Source organism: Rosa chinensis, chromosome 3, assembly GCF_002994745.2.
Source record: "Rosa chinensis cultivar Old Blush chromosome 3, RchiOBHm-V2, whole genome shotgun sequence".
Classification (NCBI taxonomy): domain Eukaryota; kingdom Viridiplantae; phylum Streptophyta; class Magnoliopsida; order Rosales; family Rosaceae; genus Rosa; species Rosa chinensis.
Window position 1 is genome coordinate 5,768,298 of NC_037090.1, and position 12,415 is coordinate 5,780,712.

Consider the following 12,415-nt stretch of genomic DNA (forward strand, 5'->3'; position numbering starts at 1 on the left):
AGAGCATGATGACCGGTTTCTTTGTCATAGATTCCAAACCTTGTTATAATGCTATCCTTGGGAGAGACTGGATACATCAGAGTATGTGCATCCCGTCGTCCATGCATCAGCTTCTGGTTTTCTGGAATGGGGACACCGTGGAAGTAGTGGAAGCTGACTCTCAACCATTGAAAGCTTCGGCTAATGCAATTGATGCCCAATACTACGAGGAGGAAATTGGTTGCTCAGAAATTCAGAGGGAAGATGGTACTGGCCGAATTACAAGGATAACCATGCGAAGAGCACTGGCCCTAGGCGCCGAGAAAGTCCACGAGGACTCGGAGCGGCCAGCATTGGCAGACCTGTTTGATCCCATAATCCATGGATAGTGGCCTAAAGAAGGAGACACCATTGGCCGCGGTTGAATCAACAATGAGGAAACTGCTGGCCCATTGGGCCGAAAACTCTCTTCAGAGTGATTCGACCATGAATTTGTTAGAATTTATCACAGAAGGAGCACCAGAGGATGAACTAAAGCTAGAAGACATCGGCCCTGCACCGGCCGAGTTGGAAGACGACCTTACTGAAACTCAAGACCCACTAGAAGACCTGAATTTAGGGACCACCGAGGAGCCTCGGATAGTCAGGATCAGCAAGCTCCTGCCACCCAAGTTGAAGGAGGACTTGAAGGCTCTGCTGACTGAGTTTCAAGATTGTTTCGCATGGAGTTACCATGAAATGCCTGGTTTAGATAGAAGTATAGTAGAACATAGGTTGCCTATACAGTCCCATTGTAAGCCTTACAAGCAACCTCCTCGGCGATGTGCCGCCGAGGTTTTGCCTGAAATTAAAGAAGAAATGGAACGTTTATTAAAGGCCGGATTCATTCGAACGGCCAGGTATGTTGAATGGTTATCTAATATTGTGCCAGTAAGAAAAAAGAATGGCAAAATGCGCATATGTGTTGATTTTAGAAATCTAAACTTGGCCACACCCAAGGATGAGTACCTAATGCCTGTGGCCGACTTGCTTGTGGATGGTGCGGCCAAACATGAAATTCTTTCTTTCATGGACTGGCACGCTGGCTACAACCAAATTTTTATAGCGGAGGAGGATGTTCACAAAACGGCCTTCAGATGCCCAGGCGCAATAGGAACATTTGAGTGGCTAGTTATGCCATTTGGACTAAAAAACGCTGGAGCAACCTATCAAAGGGCCATGAATATGATCTTTCACGACCTAATTGGTCACACAGTCGAAGTATACATTGATGACATTGTGGTAAAGTCGGCCAAGAAGCAAAATCATTTGGCCGACCTTTGACAGACATTCGTACGGATGCGAGCTCACAAACTAAAAATGAATCCTGACAAATGTCTTTTTGGAGTATCGACCGGTATGTTCCTTGGTTTTGTAGTTCATAAAAAAGGAATTGAAATCGACAAAAATAAAGCCAAGGCAATTATGGATGCACCTGCTCCTAGCACGAAGAAGGAACTCCAATCATTCCTGGGAAAAGTAAATTTTCTAAGGCGCTTCATCTCTAACTCGGCCGGCAAAATTCCGCCATTTACTTCACTTTTGAGAATCAAGGCCGACGATGAGTTTGTTTGGAAAACAGAACACCAAGCGTCATTCGACCTACTTAAGCAGTACTTATCAAACCCACCCGTCTTGGTACCCCCAGTGCGTGGAAGGCCTTTGAAGCTATACATATCGGCATCGGATAACTCAATAGGAAGCCTACTAGCGCAAGATAACGACAATGGCAAGGAATGTGCTGTTCATTACTTGAGTCGGATCCTCACCGATGTGGAAACTCGGTACACGCCTATTGAGAGGCTCTGTCTTGCATTATTCTTTTCAGCCATCAGGCTTCGGTACTACATGTTACCCTCGGTCGTCCAAGTCATATCCAAGACCGATTTAGTAAAGTACATGCTGACTCGGCCAATCATACGAGGCCGAATTGGAAAATGGACCATGGCGTTGTCTGAGTTCACGTTTCAATATGTGTCTCAAAAGTCAGTCAAGGGTCAAGCATTGGCTGACTTTCTTGCTCCTCACCCTTCGACCGAGTTTGAGGGAGCTGAGGAGGTTGATATTGGGATCATATATGTGGCTTCCATGACCAATAACCACTGGACCATGTATTTTGATGGGTCTAGTACTGAATTTTCCGCCGGAGCTGGTGTTGTCATTGAAACGCCTGAGGGACAAAAGTTCCAGTTCGCTTTCCAACTAGACTTTACATGCACAAACAATCAGGTGGAATATGAGGCTCTTTGTGTTGGTCTGGAGATTCTCCAAGAGATGGGAGCACGACGAGTTCTGGTGTTCGGGGATTCTCAATTGGTCATTAACCAAATGAATAAGGAATTCAAATGCACAAGCTGGGGACTTTTATCCTATCATGCTTTAGCTGACCAGCTCGCCAACACGTTCGATCGAATCTCTTTCGCCCACCTCCCAAGGGGACAGAACATGGAGGCCAATGAGATGGCCCAATTAGCCTCAGGGTTACGGATCCCCGCAGGAGACGACTCCCGAGTCATCAAGATTGCCAAACGTACCCTCCCGGCTTTAGAAGAGAGAGGAGTCTCAGAGGATGTTTTTGTTATCGACATCGAGCCAGATGATTGGAGACTCCCCATTATCAAGTTCCACAAAAATCCTCAAGGTAATCATGACCGGAAGACTCGGTACTTGGCTGGACATTTCGTTATATACAAAGAAGCAGTGTACCGCAAAAGCTCCGATGATCTACTCCTTCTTTGTATAGGGGGGCAAGAGACTTTGGAAGTCATGAAAGATGTCCACGAGGGAATATGTGGTGCACATCAGGCCGGAATCAAAATGAGATGGTTAATTCGAAGGCACGGCTTCTACTGGCCAACAATTTTAAAGGATTGCATTGAATTCGCAAAGAGCTGCAAGAAATGTCAAATTCATGCGCCGGTGCAAAGAGTTCCGGCCGACGTCCTCCATCCAATTGTTAAGCCATGGCCGTTTCGAGGTTGGGCCATGGATATTATAGGGAGTATTAGACCACCATCATCAAAACAACACGTATGGATTTTGGTTGCCACTGATTATTTCACTAAATGGGTAGAGGCAAAACCATACGTTACTATTTCTAGTCAGACAGTGATCAAATTTGTGGAGGAAAACATTATACACAGGTTTGGGATACCTGAAACCATAACAGCTGACAGGGGTTCGGTTTTCATAGCCGAAGCAATGCATGAACTCACAGGTAGTCTGGGTATCAAGTTGACTCACTCGACACCTTACTATGCCCAAGCAAATGGTCAGGCCGAAGCCAGTAATAAAGGCATTATAAACATACTCAAGAAGATGGTTCAAGAGAATCCCAGAGATTGGCACAATCTGTTATCAGAGACCTTGTGGGCTTTTCGAACGTCCAAACGTACAGCCACAGGGACAACGCCTTTTGCGCTAACGTATGGGCATGATGCTATGTTACCTGTTGAGGTGAAATTGAAATCACTTAGATTCGCTGCTCAAAATGAAATGGTAGCTGACGACTACACTCAGGCAATGATTCAGGAACTTGAAGAACTTGACCAAGAACGAATGGACGCTTACAACCGAATGGAAGCACAGAAAAAGGCTGTGGCCCGTGCGTACAACAAACTAGTTAAGTGTCTAAGTCATTTGCTGAGGAAGATTTAGTTTGGAAAGCAATTTTGCCTATCGGAACTAAAGATAAACGTTTCGGAAAATGGTCGCCAAGGTGGGAAGGCCCGTTTATCATCGATCAAGTGTTAGGAAAAGGTGCATATCAACTGAAAGATCAAGATGGAGAGCTCCATGCAATGCCTATCAACGGGCAATTCCTCAAGAAATATTACCCCACTACCTGGGAGATGATGGAGCAAGAATTATAGTGTACCACCTAGGGAACACCGGCCGAGTATCAGACTTGTAAACTCGGCCGCCTATGTTTTGTTTTATGTTTTTGCATAAACAACGTTTAAGTGTCTCTTGACATCCATTCATTTACGATGTTGGAAGTCACTTTTATTTTTGTCGGTCAAAGTTAAACATGAAGTGTTGGCCGAATCAACCAAATTTGTATTGTCCAGAATCAAGTAATTCATTTGGCCGAGTTAAATATGTCGGCCGAATCAACTAAGGTAATTTTAGCCAAGGTGAGTAGGAGGGTCAGCCAAGCTGAAGAAGTTGGTTTAAACAAGCTCAAAATAAGGTGCAAAACAAGTATTAGAACCTGGTTGGCCGAGATATATGAAGTCAAAAGAGGTTAAACCCATTGACAAAATAGCGGCCGAATGATCAACCGGTCATTGAATGTGAGTCCAACAAATAAGGTCGGTTAGACTTTACAAAATTAAGGCAACCGGGTGAGTTAGGATCCTAGGACCATGTACAAAATATAAGGCCAAGATGAATATCAAATCCCACTATAATTACTAGTCAGAGGGTAGAAGAGACCGAAGAACTTCCTTAACCTTTTCCAAGTCTTCCATACCTTGGTCGACCTTTCGCTTCAAAACGCATTTCTTCTTGTTGTACGACTTGACCGATGACAAAATCAAGCTATACCTAGTGAGATCTTGTTGAGGAACAATGGTTCGGATGGAGACCGAAGTGATTTTGACTTGCTCTTCAGCTTCGACCAATTGCTTTTTCAAATCACGCACTTTTTGCCTTCCCTCATCCAAAGAAGTCTTCAACTTATGAAGTTGGCCAAGATCGGTAGACTGGCGAATGTCTTTATACTCACTCATCAACTTCTCGCCGGTTTCAAACTCTTTTTGGGCTTCTAGGCAGGGAGAGAGACTAAAATTTGCACGGGACAAAAGGGCATGAACTTCATAAACTTCTACTTGAGATAAATGGTTGGCTGAAATAAGTACTTCAACCGCCTCCTTGAAAGCAAGAAAACTAGCCTCGGTTACTGCTCTCGTATCATAACCCAAAAATTGTCTGACCGATTCTAGTGCCTTCTTGGTTTCAGTTGTTTCAAGCTTTTCCTCCACCGGGCTCGTGTTGTTATCTAGTGTATCGAGAAATTGAAGTAGCTCCAGACCAAGATCGCCTGTTGTTTGATCCTAAAACAAAAAAAAAAAAACAAAAAAAACAACGAGCCCGGTGAGAAGTTGTTGAGTCAGCTAGGACGAACAAATCTTGAAGTTGTTGAGTCACTCACCACAGGCTCAGCCGACGATGGGGCACAAACGATAGCTTGATCATTTCGAGGCGTCCCTTCAGTAAGAGAGGTGGTAAGCATTCCAGACATATAAGGATTTGGTTGAGTTGGATTGAGAAGAACCAACTCCAAGGTTGAACTGCTTTGAGTTCCTCGTACATGCACAAACAGTAAAGGTTCAAGTTGTTTCTAGAATATGGGAGCGATGCATACCAAGCCAGATTGAAATAACTTACCGGGACAAGTGTTTGGTTGTTAAGCAATGCCTCTCGGCCAAGTACGCCGATGTCTTCCGAATCCTTAGCAAGGTTATGTGAGTTTGCGAGTGGTTGGTCGATATTAAGAAGCTGGTTCTCACCCAAGTCCTGCAAAAAAGGATAGTCAATAATCACAGACAAGCAAAAAATAAAATCGAAGAAGGGAATATGAGAAACTTACATCCATGTCAATTTCAACCATGTTGCTTTCAGGAGGATGCGAAGAGTGATCAATGCGGTCATCTCTCTACCAAGATAAAGAAAGTCATTTAGCCATGCACAATTCATATAACCAAGACGAGAGAAACACACAACTTTAAATCATGAACCTACCTCGTGCTCAAAGTTTTCTGACTGTGCTTCATCAGGCGAACCTCTACTGTCGGCCGAGCCCGTGTTATTGTTTGAGGCATTACTAGTTTCGGCCACATCCTCAGCTCCAGACATGATGTGATTTTCAGCTAGAACATTTTGGCTATTATCCACATCACCCTCGAAAATTATGTCTTCACTAACCATAATGTCAGCCGGATTCTTGACCGAACTCTCCACCGCGTCAGGTGACTTCTTTACCTTCTTGGTAGGCAGAGCTCTTCCCGACTTTGATTCTCGTTTCTTTGAGGTTTGCTCTGAAAGATAAAAAAAAAAAATTAGCAATTAAAGAAATTAGCGATTGTCGGACAATGAGTTGGGGTTTACCTTCCTTAGACTTTTCTTTGGGTTTCGATTTGGCAACCGGTGCCTTCTTCTTGCCATTACCTAGAACACAAAGCATAACGTTAGAAATGTATTTGAGATCAAAGGAAGTTGTTTGGTTGAGATTACTCACCTTTGTTGGTGGACAAGCCCGGGAATCCGTACAAGGCAATACGCTCGGTTGTCCGCAGGTCCTCTCCAAGTTTCTTCTTGATAAATGTTGACCACCAAGTTTGGAAAGTCGGAGTTGCTCTATGATCAGGTTCGCGGGCGCTCAGGCCGGATCTCTCAAAGTTGCCAAACTGAGTCTGATAATAAAGAGTGACGGCCGAACAATGCGCGGTGTCTGTAAACCCATCTCTCCATGAAGAAAAATGATTCCGGGACATTAGAAAGAAGGCTGGACAACTTTGTATGAAGCCAAACTGACGCGCAACAAAGTTTGGAAGGTAAACCTCAACCCCTGGCCGACCCAGTGTACCCTTGAGACCATAGTTTATGTCTCGAGAAATGAGAATGCTCCCCCAAGGTAGAAGTACTGACAAGTCCAAAGACCTCTCCCATGGTTTCGTTATGTTTAATGCAAGACAAGAAGGATAATCTCGGCTATAACATATGGCAAACTCTTCCTTGGTCATGCTCTTTTTCGAAAGGAAGAAAGCAAAGCATTCTGCTACCGAATGTGCATGAGGACCAAGAGAGATGATCTGGCGGCCGAGAATCACAGTGGAATCAAAAAGATGACTTGGTCGAAGCTGACGAAAGTAAGTTTGCACCCATACCTGGAACATCCATAATGGCCCTCCAACATCCAGTGTCATATTGTTGGTCACTACATTACGCAAAGTACGGTAAAGATAGGCAAGGACAAACGGACCAAGGGCTAAAGGTTTACCCAAGCTAAGGGCCTCCGCAATATCAGCAAACTCGAACAAGCACTTGTTCGACTTCGTGCAAAACACATATTTGCATAACCAATAAAGGAGGAAAGCGGCGTGCTCATGTTGCGTTGGTTCGTGCCTCTCAACCGTGGACACATCCTCGGCAATTGCATGTTCGGCGTAGAAAGTGCTATAGTTAAGCAACTTCCTCGCTTTGGCATCAGCTTTTTGTTTGGCTTTCTTGTCGTCCTTGTTCACTTTGGGTTTCAGGCTAGCATGAAAAGAGGAAGGAAGGTCAGCTAAGGCACATATCTCCTCTCCATTCGGCCGAAAACCAAATATTGCGGCCATATCTAGCAAGGTTGGACTCATTGGCCCAAGTGGCAGGTTCATGGTGTTAGTAGCAGATGACCAAAAACACAAGGCAGCAGCAAGAAGAGGCCGATCCATGTAGATTTCTTGTTCGGACATTTTAATGCTATCATAAATACCAAATTTTTTCCATGAGCGGCCGAAAAAGTGCTCCATCCGTGGCACCCATCTCTTCCACTCGGGTGTCGATTTCGGCCAACTACCTGGCTGTTTAGAATTTGTGTTCCAACTATACCAGCTGGCTCCGCGAGTCAAGCAAGATATGTCCACCAACGAATTTTCTAGAACCTCGTTGATGGCCGGCGGCATACCCAAGCTATAATGGGGTCCTAATACACACTCTCTTCGCGGTTCCTTGTTCTTTGCCAACCGACATATCACAGAGCTTTGGAGTTTGTCCATAGAAGCACTAAAAGAAGCTTCAAATTTGGTTGAGAATTCTGCCAGTTGTGCTTTCATTACAGCCAATTGTGCTTTTGTTGCTTCGTTATCCTCTAGCCCCGTTTCGGTTTCTGACCTATCATCGGCCATGGAAAATTTTGTTTAGCAACAGTGGAGTTTATTCAAACCTGCAAATAAATCACAGTTTCAGTGCATGATAGATTTTGATCCTTGTTTAACACAGAAACCAAAGTCTGCATGTTATTCAAAATTCAAATTTTGAAAAATTGGAAGTTATGCCTTTGGACTAAAGGTCAGTGTTCAGTCAACTCAAATTAGAAAACTCAAGGATTTGTGCCTCTATCCTATCATCGAAGAATGCTAACAGATGCCACAGTCAAATTATAAAATTTTTGAGCAAGATTACATATCAGAGTTGCCAGAGTTGTGCATCTACAAGCAAAACTAATGAAGTGCTTCAGGGGTAATGTTCTCACAAGGGATACAATGGGCAAGTAATGAAACCCAGAATAAAACATGAAAATTTCACTAAAGCAAAGCAAGCTATTTCAGTCTGGCAAAAATGGGAACATCTTACCTCAATGTTCGTCCGGACCCAAAGGTGTTGCTCCAAATCATCATACACAGGCCGCAAATCGTCTGGGTAACGGCCAGCATCAGATCACCCGTCTAACGTGGCTCACCGGCACCAAAGCGAGGCCCCAGGGTGAGTACTTAGATCAGTTTAGGATCTGCCTCAACTGAGAAATGATTTCAAGGTTTCATGGTACGCACTGCAAGAGACTTGAGTTATCAGTTTGGTTTGAGAGAAATTTGGTTTGAAGGACCTGTGCTCATCTCGAGAAGGAACTGGTAATTGAGCTCACTCTTATTTCAAGAAACTGAAGGAAGGAACGCAGGTCAGAGTTATCTAAAAGGATATGTGTATATAATAATGGGATAACTAATATATTATAAAGGTACGGTGCTGTTATATATATATATATATATATATGTATATATATATATATATAATCATGGTTTGGTGTCAGTTGGGAGAAAGCAAATATATTTAATGTTGGTGCTGTTGTGCATGTATTATATATATATGTATATATATATATATATATAATCATGGTTTGTCAGTTGAAAGAAAGCAAAGCAACAAATACCAATTGGTACGGTGCTATTATATATATATTATATATATATATAATCATGGTTTGGTTTGGGGCCAGCTGAGAGAAAGAAAAGCAACAAATATCTTGGTACTGTGCTAATATATATATATATATATATATATATATATATTATATATATATATAATCATGGTAGGGTGCCAACTGACAGTTTACGTGCAGAAGGGTGACTTTTCAAACTTGAAAGTTATACCCCACCAAGTTTAAACATTCAGCTGCTAATCATAGTGTGAACTCAGCCATCTGGACCTTGGATATTTCCTTCATCACTCGGTCAAGTGTAAAGTATGGGTGAGCTCAGCCGAACTTTAAGTGCCAGCTGAGGTTGCAAGTTGGGCCGTCCCTTTTAATGTTTTAACTAGCATTGGGCATGGGCGAGCATTATGTTTCAGACGACATACATGACCGACTATTTTAACAATTAAATAAACCATCCAAGCTCAAGCTCCCCGACATGGTGTAGTACAGTTAAGTTTGTGGGAGAGAATTTAGGTTTGGGGAGGCTTGCGACCGAGCATAATACCCCGGTTGAGCGATACATCACGATCGAGGCTTGCGACCGAGCATAATACCCCGGTTGAGCAATACATCACGATCGAGTTTGGACAAGCAGGGTAAAGCCCAAGGTAGTATGCCAACTCGGCCAAATCCGTAAATTTTATTGTCTTGTTCGAGAGTTACGAGTTTGGATCACCCATCGAAACTTCTTTCAAGTCAATTCAATCGAGCTATATAAGGTATTCTACTCAAGTCTCATAACCACTTGGTTTTTCAGCCAAAGCTTATGAGACTAGGGGGGCAATGTTTGGACCTAAATTTAGCCACTCACGTGTGTGACCATGTTAAGAAGAAATGAGGGTGAATTGACACCCATTCAAGACAAATAGTTGGTGAAGTCATACAACCGAGGAAAAAGTGTCGGTCGATCACCCAGCTTGGTTTGAGGTTTTAGCAACGGACGACCCAAAAATCAACAAAGTTAGACCATCGGCCATATGTTCGTGTTAATCCAAGTTCAAAAGGGTGGTTACTCATGTGGGCCGAAAGGAAAATTAATGTTCGGCCAAATTTAGGCAATAGTGTCGACTGAGGAATCCTCGCAAGGAAAGAGTTCGAGTCAATCTATGATATTAATTTTGAAGATCTCGGATATCAACAAAGTCGGAGTTTTACGTGACGAATCAATCCTAAAAGGAAGGAAATCCTGCTTCAATTCCACGTCTTGGAGGACAAGTTAGCTAGAGTTTTTGACTTGTATATATAGCACATTGTAAATCATTGTAAAGGTCCTGCACCACACAAACAAATCAATATACAACTTTTACTCAAACCTTTCTCTTACTCTTTCATAGGTACTTTGCCTTCTATTCAACTTTCATAACTTGTTTTCATTTTTAGTTTCTTACTTTTATTTCAGTCGTTACATTCAAGCATTTTACTTTCTTGTTCTTTATTTTATATGCACTTTACTTTTCGCACTTAGGAGTAGTTCGTAACATAGAATTATCATCCATTGATCTCTTTCGGCCAGTCCGGATTGGATTGATGCGATTCGCGATTCACACACATATCATCTCACAACGTTTTGACAACCGAATCCACTTCACCTTCGTCTTTACCGTGATTTGCGAGTACCTTCACCCAATAGATCTCTCGCTCGTCACCCGAACCTTTGAGTTTACCCAAGAAGTGAGTGTGATAGAAGATCCCGGTCAGGATTGACGCCTAACCGAAGTCCTTGCAACAGAGGCATCAGAACCTAAAGGCCGAGAGGGTTCCTTCCTCGGCCTACAATCATTTGAAAGAAGTCAGATCACGCACCATTCAAATCAGAAACCTCGCTTGGCCATTCGGCCGTGAGTTGGCACGCCCGCGCAATTTCAGAAGGACGATTCAACCACAAGTCTCTCGGCTCTCATTTCGGCCGAGACGATTTTGAGGCAAACACTACTTCACTAAATGGGTTGAAGCAGAACCTTTGAAGGAGGCTTCTGGAGCCACCATTCGCTAGTTTATTTTGCGTAACATTCTCTGCAGGTTTGGTATCCCTGAGGTGCTGGTTTCGGACAGGGGGGCAGCGTTCATGGGAGGCCCGGTCGAGGAACTGGTCAATGATTTTGGCATTCAATTCATACATAGCACTCCGTATTATGCTCAATCTAATGGTCAAGCGGAAGCTAGCAACAAGACAATCATCACCTTACTAAAGAAGATGTTGGCAGAGAACCCTCGACAATGGCATGACACTTTGTATGAGACACTTTGGGCATATCGCACTTCTAAACGGAATCCCACCGCCACGACGCCGTACGCACTTATGTTCGGTCATGACGCTGTCTTACAGTTAGAAATTAACGTCCATTCCCTCCGCGTGCAAGAACAGCATCATCTGATTGGTGAAGATTACGTTCAAGCTATGTGGCAGGAACACGAAGATTTAAGCGAGCAGCGCTTGGCAGCTTTGGACAGTTTGGTGATGGAAAAACAGCGTATCGCACGCGCCTATGATAAGAGGACGCGTGGTCGTAGTTACAAAGAGGGCGACCTCGTTTGGAAGGCCATTTTACCCCTAGGTGAAAAACTAACCGGTCGCGGTAAATGGACGCCGCGATGGGAGGGACCCTTTGTTATTCACCGGATCATGGAGCGCGGGGCTTTCCACCTCAGGGATGTCGATGGTGACATCCATCGCAACCCCATTAACTGCCGTTTCTTGAAGAAATATTACCCAAGTGTTTAGGAGTTCGAGGATCCACCTGGCCCTGTTCTTGTCCAGGCGGGGGGGCAACCTTAATCTTCATCGGCTAGCATCCTTTCTATATAATCACTCGGCCTTTTCTTTGTGGCCTATAGTTCTTGTCTCTGCTTCCCCGATGAACATTGGGGGGCACCTAAACATCTAGTTAGACCTTATCAGTGGTGTGAAGATTATGTAACAGCCTATACATGAGGCTTGTATCATTATTGTATTCTGTATCCAAGTTATCCCAGTTGCTTTTTTGTTCAAATTGCATATCTTGACAAAGGGTGTGAAGATTAGATGTGAGAGCCTATACAAGAGGCTTCGTTTTAGACTAACAATTTTTTTGCAGATTTCCGTTTAAAACAAAAAGTTCATTCATAAAGTGGCTTTGCGGCCAAAAAGCATACAACAGAATAGAGCAATACAATTTCACATGCAATTACAAGGCCAAAAGTGGCTCTGACAGGAGCGTAAAGTTCAAAAGTGACTGGATCCGGTTGCGGGGAGAAGGATCTGGGCGCTACACCTCAATGTATTCTTCCTCTTTTCACCCAGATCCTCCTCCGATCTGAATCGCCACCGCTGTCATCAGTACCGGAGGAAGAGGGAAGGGAATAATCCTTCATACCCCTTCCTTGAGCCTTCCCTCCGGGCAGGAGTTGGGGTCCGGGGCGAGCGCGACTCACAACCACATCTACCTCCTGGGGAAAAAC

At 43.8% G+C, this 12,415-nt stretch overlaps 2 protein-coding genes across 2 annotated transcripts; one reads left to right on the forward strand and one right to left on the reverse strand.

The window, feature by feature from the left end:
- Window positions 1-1,443: 1,443 nt before the first annotated feature.
- LOC112193992 lies at window positions 1,444-3,675 on the forward strand. The gene has a single exon (XM_024334257.1). It carries the CDS (start codon window positions 1,444-1,446, stop codon window positions 3,673-3,675), a length of 2,232 nt encoding a protein of 743 aa, XP_024190025.1.
- A 696-nt stretch (window positions 3,676-4,371) lies between these two features.
- LOC112191762 lies at window positions 4,372-6,205 on the reverse strand. The gene is made up of 5 exons (XM_024331165.2): window positions 6,130-6,205; window positions 5,764-6,059; window positions 5,612-5,677; window positions 5,174-5,538; window positions 4,372-5,075 (listed from the first exon to the last, which is right to left on the reverse strand). The coding sequence occupies exons 1-5, from the start codon at window positions 6,203-6,205 to the stop codon at window positions 5,021-5,023; spliced, it is 858 nt and encodes a 285-aa protein (XP_024186933.2). The 3' UTR covers window positions 4,372-5,020.
- Between the last annotated feature and the right edge of the window lie 6,210 nt (window positions 6,206-12,415).

Excerpts from the sequence above, each read along its gene's own strand:
- LOC112191762 (XM_024331165.2), bottom strand. The coding sequence starts at position 6,205 with ATGCTTTGTGTTCTAGGTAATGGCAAGAAGAAGGCACCGGTTGCCAAA. Across the intron at positions 6,060-6,129 it reads CAAAGAAAAGTCTAAGGAAG|AGCAAACCTCAAAGAAACGA; the intron begins GTAAACCCCAAC and ends TTTATCTTTCAG. Across the intron at positions 5,678-5,763 it reads CAGAAAACTTTGAGCACGAG|AGAGATGACCGCATTGATCA; the intron begins GTAGGTTCATGA and ends TTATCTTGGTAG.
- LOC112193992 (XM_024334257.1), top strand. The coding sequence starts at position 1,444 with ATGGATGCACCTGCTCCTAGCACGAAGAAGGAACTCCAATCATTCCTG.